Genomic DNA, 6,994 nt, shown 5'->3' with positions numbered 1-6,994 from the left:
GACTGTTTACCGACTGGTTCCCGACTGTTTACCGACTGTTTACCGACTGGTTCCCGACTGGTTCCCGACTGTTTACCAACTGGTCCCCGACTGTTTACCGACTGGTCCCCGACTGTTTACCCACTGGTCCCCGACTGTTTACCCACTGGTCCCCGACTGTTTACCAACTGGTTCCTGACTGTCACCACAGTTTCCGTCTCTGTAACAGGGCAGCTTCTAGTGAAGCCTCTCCTCCCTTCCTCTGTGTCTGTTTGTCTCAGGTTATTTTGGGCCGGGTCGGTACCAGTCTTTGTGAAGGGGAATAACGAGGCAGCTGCCAGCCGGAATGCGACCCGTCAGGATTTGTGACGGCCGCCGGCCTGCGTCCGGCTGACAGGCGGGAGCCGCCGAGGCGCGGAGGGGGAGACAAATGGCCGCTGTGACAGCGAGGTGTAATTTCCCCGAACAGTCAGAGTTTCCTCCCACAGCGCTGCTGCTGATGGACGTTTAATGCTGCTGCGCTCCAACTGACTCACCGCCAAGACTTCTCCCTGCTGCATCACTACATTACCCAGCAGCCTCGGGGCATAGGCACTTCACCAGCTGTCAGGGTGTCTTCAGATCCAGACCCGGTTCTGATGGGCCTGATCTGAGAACAGCTGGGGACCGGATGGAGGACTGCTTCATGAAAAACTCTAAAAAGACGGTTCTGGAGCCCAAAGACTCTCCGGTGGTCCATCAGAACCAGAACTCCGGCTGGTTCTGGGAGGAATCAGATTGCAGCAGTTTAAAGATCCAGTCTGGAAACTGGGGAAATATTAGGGCCGGGACTTTCACGCTTTCATTTTGATTCATTAATCACAAAAATTTCAATGCAATCAGTTGCGTTTTTACCTTTTTTTTAAACATATGAAATTCCTAGGGGTGCTGTGGTGGCGCAGGGGCGAAGCACGGCCCACATCTGTAGGCCTCAGTCCTCATACCGGTGGTCGCAGGTTCGATTCCCGGCCTGGCGACATCTTCCCCATGTCTTCCCCCTTTCTCATTACCCTATTTCCTGTCAAGCTACTTTCAAATTAAGGCCACTAGAGCCAAAAAAAACATGAAGTACCGGAACGCCGTAAATCTGACGTGCAGCGAAGGAAACGGCTTTAATTTCTGCTTCTAAATGATCTGATTGGACGCTGGAAAACACTATTGTAAAATAAAATAGAATAAAATAGCATCCCAATGTTAACATGTAGCAGCTAATGCTAGTGTCAGGGTTCACAATGCGCATGTCTGAAGAAGCAGCATGAATGATCCGGAAAACTCTGGAAAAATTAACTTTGCTTCAATCTGATGGTTAAAGAACTTGACAATTAATATCTGATTATAATCTATAAACATCTGATTATAATCTATAAATATCTGATTATAATCTATAAATATCTGATTATAATCTATAAATATCTGATTATAATCTATAAACATCTGATTATAATCTATAAATATCTGTCTATAATCTATAAATATCTGACTATAATCTATAAACATCTGATTATAATCTATAAATATCTGTCTATAATCTATAAATATCTGACTATAATCTATAAACATCTGATTATAATCTATAAATATCTGATTATAATCTATAAACATCTGATTATAATCTATAAATATCTGTCTATAATCTATAAATATCTGATTATAATCTATAAACATCTGTCTATAATCTATAAATATCTGATTATAATCTATAAATATCTGATTATAATCTATAAATATCTGATTATAATCTATAAATATCTGATTATAATCTATAAATATCTTTGCTGTTCATCTCTGATGTCTGTTCAGTAAATTGGCAGCAAAAGGATTTTGAATTGAAAATGTTTCTGATTATTTAATAACAGATCCTGAGATTAATACCATGAAACCTTCAGCCTTAATCCTCCACCTGGAAACATTTGATCTGCTGGTTCTGGTCAGAGTGGTACCGGGTCAGTAAGTGAACCTGGGCCAGTCAGACAGCCGATCTGTTTCCGATCACACACTGAAACCCAATTCCGGGTCAGAACCGGGAGCTGCGGCATGTGGTTCTGTCCTAGAGGCCCTCAGAACCAGGTCCAAACCTCAGGTGGAGACGGGCCTCTGGTCCAGCGCAGCTGAAGACGACCGCAGGCCGAACTTTGGGAATGTTCTCGTTTCAAACCAGCTGCAGGTCTTTTCCACCAATCAGCATCTAAATGCTTTAAACTTGACAGTGATGGAGAACCGGACCGAGCCGGACCGCCCAGGTCCAAACAAAGGGTTAATCAGGTCAAAAAGTGCAATGCGACGTGGATGTAACGTAACGTAACACTTTCTAGAAACGTAGTGAAGTAGAAAGTGCTGTAAAATGTAGAGGAGTCGAGAGTTCAGGAGAAAAGAGACTGAAAATGTACTTCAGTAAAACATCAGCTGCATTCCACCACTGTGGGGACACGCCCACTGGGACACGCCCACTGAGACACGCCCACGGAGACACGCCCACTGAGACATGCCCACTAGGACACGCCCACTGAGACACGCCCACTGAGACACGCCCACTAGGACACGCCCACTAGGACACGCCCGCTGAGACACGCCCACTGAGACACGCCCACTAGGACACGCCCACTAGGACACGCCCACTAGGACACGCCCACTGGGACATGCCCACTGACCAGGTTTCATAGCTGCTCACCTGTCTCATCATCACCTGCTCATTTCACTGATGAAAACACAAAGATCCACGAGCTGCAGCTGCATGATGGAGTGTGTTAGTGTGTGTTACAGTGTGTGTGTTACAGTGTGTGTGTTACAGAGTGTGTGTTACAGTGTGTGTGTTTGTGTGTCTGCAGCAGCATTTATTTCCTCCTCTTCCTCATTTTCCTCCTCTTCCTTTCTGGAGTCTGAGAGGAAGATGAGGTGGAGCCTCAGAGCCCGGACCTCGGATCAGGACTTCTGGTTCTGGTTCATGTGAGTCAGAGGTCTGACTCACATGACCTCTGACCCTGAAGGTCCAAGTGTTCGGCTCGGATATTAAGTTCTGGTTCTGTTGACAAACCAGACTGGATGTGGGAGGAGTATCAGAACCGTCTGACCCGGACCAGAGCTGCTGGGTTCTCAGAACTTTTAATGGTTCTGACAGAAACGGACCCAACAGCAGGATGAAGATGCTCCTCCTCTTCCTCATTCTGTACCATTAGAGGAATCGTTTGGTCTCAGAGTTAACTTAATTAGCACGTTAGCGAGGAGCAGCGTCTCCAAGGCAACGGCCTCCAGGAGGTAAACAGTTCTGCAGCTTGGACCGGTTCTGGTCCCAGATCTCAGGGACTGGGCCGGTCTCCCTGGAGGGCTGCAGGTCAAAGGTGAGCTGGGCTCCCAGCCGATGGTTCCTGTGTTGGTCCGTCATCCTCCACAGAACAATATTTACTCAGGTGAATTACATGAATAGCAGGTCCAACATGTCGTGGTCCAAATGTTAACGTCGTCTTTCAGCTGCTTCATAAAAATCCCAAAGTATTAATACGGACCAGCAGACGACGGCCGACGCAGCGCAACGTTCACAGACCCCCCAAAACCAGGACGCTGTCACTTTGAGACTTCTCTAACGTCCAGCCCAGCAGGGAGGAGACCCTGGAAACCAGTAAGATACCAACTGGAAACCAGTAGATGATCCGCTGCTCACCCACTGGGCCGGTTCTGGTGGACAGGAGAACCTCTGGGTCCACATTAGCGGCTCTGTTCCGCCTCTTAGCAGAACTTCTCCTCCGGAAACAGGAGCTGCACATCCGTTCTGAAAATCAGCCCCGCCCACTTTGGGACCACAACCAAATAGGCGGCGTCACTCACCCCAGCGTTGTCATGGTAACGATGGTGTACCAGAAGGCTGCCGGGATGCTGGTGAACTTGCTGCCGGAGCCCTTCTCAGCGTAGAACATGACGGTGGCGAAGATGATGATGGCCATGGTGAGGGAGAAGAGCAGGAAGCCCAGCTCCGACGCGCAGCTCTTCAGCGTGTAGCCCAGGATGCGAAGTCCCGCAGAGTGCCGCGAGAACTTGAAGATCCGAAAAACGCGGAAGACCCGCAGGGTGACGAAGGCGCCGCTCACGTCCTCGTTGTCCGTCATGACCAGGCCGATGTAGTAGGGCATGATGGCCACCACGTCGATGACGCTCATCACGCTCTTTGCGAACCTGTAGCGGCTGGGCGCCGCCAGGAGGCGCAGCAGGTACTCCACCGTGAAGATCATGACGCACGCTGTGTCCAGGCAGAAGAAGGCCAGCGCGTAGCGCTCCCCGCAGGACAGCACCTTGACGCGGTTCGGTGCGGCGCCGCACGGCACCGTCTCCACCACGTTGGCCATGACAGACACGGCGATGAAGAAGCCGGTGACGTAGTAGAAGACCAGCGCCATGGTGGAGGTGTGCGGGTTCTCGAAGGCGCGCCACATGGTCTCCCGGAAGTTGGCATCCGCGGGCATCAGGTCGCTGCTCTGCTCGCTCTCCTCGTCGTCCTGGATGCGCTCCTGGTTCTCCCGCCGCCGGTCCTTGTAGTCCTCGTAGCAGCAGTCTCCGATTATCTCCGGGACGATGCCGAAGAAGGCCAGCTCCTCGTCATAGGCGGAGATGCACTCCTGGCGCGGGTAGTGCAGCTTTCCGGTGCGGTAGAAGTTCAGGACATGGCGGAAGATGTCCGGGTCGCGGTCGAAGAAGAACTCGTTGCGCTCCTCGTGGAAGAAGAAGTCCCTCTCCGAGCTGCCCAGCAGGGTGTCCGGATAGCGCTCCAGCGTGTCCCGCCACGTCTGGAACTTTGTGCCACTGACGTTCAGCACGATCAGCCCGTCCCGGCCGCGCTGCTTCTCCTGCGGAGGCGCCGGCATGGGCGCGCTGGCCACCGGCATCCAGCCGACGGCCGCGGCGCGGGCGAACGGCATCCAGGCTGCGACTCCCGCAGCCATGCTGGCCTGGAGCTCCGGAGGCTTTGGAGGGGGAGACAGAGGTTCAGACAGCCGCAGGGCAACAAGCGGACATCCGGGAACCAGCGAGCGGAGTTCGGAGCTCCGGGTCAGCCGGAGCGCGAAGCTTTACGCACCAAGTCGGTGCGTAAAGCGCGTAAAGCTGAAAGCGGCGCTCAGTCGCTCACTTTCTGGCTGTTCAGAACCTTCAGAAGGAAGCAGCAGGTCCAACCCGCTTCCCGTGATCCGGACCGGACCGGAAGGTCTTCCTGCAACAAGTCTTCCAGCTCTTAGGAGAATCCCGAACCGAACCCGGAGTTCCAGCCTCCCGGTCCGGCTCCGCTGCGGTTCCCTGCGCGGAGAGGAGAAAGTCCGAACAGAACCGAACCTATGCAGATGAACTGGAGGTTCGGCTGGAGAAGAAGCCGCAGCGGCTCGATCTGCGGTCGCACAGGTGCTGCACACTCCCCCCCACCCCGGTGGGCGGAGCCAGAGTCCCCGCTAATCGCCACGCAGCCCGCGTCACGCGCCGGGAGAAACCTCTGACGTAGTTTAACGATTGGTCCCTGGAGCTGCGCGTTCCTGTGACTCCGGTATGCTCCGTGCACGTGCTGCGCAGTTTCTCCTGAAATGTTTCAGAAACGGCAGCGGTTCTCAACATGAGGTCCGCAAACGGACCTGCTGCTGCGTTCCCCTCTGGTGAAGGAACCCAGCCTGATGGCCCAGTTCCTCCAGACGTGAAGCTTTTCCCTTCAGGAACAGCTGGGATGTCCATCATCAGCTCATGGATGCTACCTGATCCCTCCTGCAGCTGGAGCTCTGGTCCTGGTTCTGACCCTCTGACAGCTTCACTGCAGCGTCCGGCTGATGGACGGCTCCGCTTAACATTACCTTGCTGCTGTTGCTATGGTAACCAGGCCGAGTCCACTGAGCCCAGCGGATCAGAACCTGGAGATCTCATCAGGAGATCCAGAGACTCTGGAGGTTCCTGAACACACCGCGATGCATTCACTGACAGGAGCCGCTGTTCCCAGACTGGCTTTAGGGACAAGTGATCAGGGGTCAATCAGGGGTCAATCAGGGGCCAATCAGGGGCCAATCAGGGGCCAATCAGGGGCCAATCAGGGGCCAATCAGGGGCCCCACCGGTCAGGTTTGATGTGATGATGTGACGCGGCTGTGATTGGCCGACAGCTATCAGGTTAATCAGTTTAATTTAAACCCGATTTTAAAATCGTCTTTCTGACTCAGTGTTCATCGGTCAGATGTAGCACAGATGGACACCCGTCTGTCTCTCTGTCTGTCACCTGGACAGGACACACAGAGACAGACAGGACAGACACCTAGGGAGGATTTACTGTGGGAGGAAACCAGAGAAAACCCACCATGCACAGGGAGAACATGCAAACTCCATGCAGAAGGACCCGGGCCGGGAATCGAACCCGGAACCTTCTTGCTGCAGGGGAACAGCTCTGCCCACTGCTCCACTGTGCAGCACCCCTCCCTTCTGGTCCGTTTGGTTCATGAACCGCCTGACGGACAAACCTGCTCCGATATCTAGCAGAACCCAACGGGTCAGTACCGCCGCTCAGCAGAACCGGGTCGACAGTACATCTGCAGCTCGGTTCTATTTCTAGACTCTCTGATCTGTTTTTAGCTGCAGCGGCTTTCAGGATATTTTAGGACTTTGGACCAAAATAGATCAGAACCAGAACCGTCAGGTCCAAGTTTTAGTGCCAGATGAACCTTGATCTTTGACCCCCGACCCTCTGAATGACGGCTGAGGCTTCAGAGCTGTAGCAGGTGAACGACCTCTGACCTCTGACAGCACAGAGGGTACAGAAGTACCAGCAGTAATGCGGTCGGACCCAGACGGTTCTGGTTCTGTGGACTTCTCGCCGACCCAGACCGGCAGGGAACCAGACTGAGTGACTTCATTAACGTCTCAGTGTGACATCACAAACTCCCATGATCCTCTGCTGTCGCTGGCAGATGGAGGTGATCAGGATCGACCCGGGAGACACTGCCTCCATCACACACACACACACACAC

The 6,994-nt window shown here is 52.8% G+C and overlaps 1 protein-coding gene across 3 annotated transcripts in view; it reads right to left on the bottom strand.

The window, feature by feature from the left end:
* The window catches only part of kcnd2 (potassium voltage-gated channel, Shal-related subfamily, member 2), a 34,102-nt gene extending 29,064 nt beyond the window's left edge, over positions 1-5,038 (bottom strand). For all 3 annotated transcript variants that reach the window (XM_008401683.2, XM_017302989.1, XM_008401685.2), the window contains exon 1: positions 3,838-5,038. In XM_008401683.2, coding sequence (XP_008399905.1) covers positions 3,838-4,946 — 1,109 coding nt within the window. In that variant the 5' untranslated portion in view covers positions 4,947-5,038. The remainder of the gene's footprint in view (positions 1-3,837) is intronic.
* Between the last annotated feature and the right edge of the window lie 1,956 nt (positions 5,039-6,994).

This window comes from Poecilia reticulata, unplaced genomic scaffold (genome assembly GCF_000633615.1).
Source record: "Poecilia reticulata strain Guanapo unplaced genomic scaffold, Guppy_female_1.0+MT scaffold_125, whole genome shotgun sequence".
In the NCBI taxonomy this organism is placed as follows: Eukaryota; Metazoa; Chordata; class Actinopteri; order Cyprinodontiformes; family Poeciliidae; genus Poecilia; species Poecilia reticulata.
Note: the sequence above shows the minus strand (reverse complement) of the source record. Positions and strands in the feature narration are given on the sequence as shown.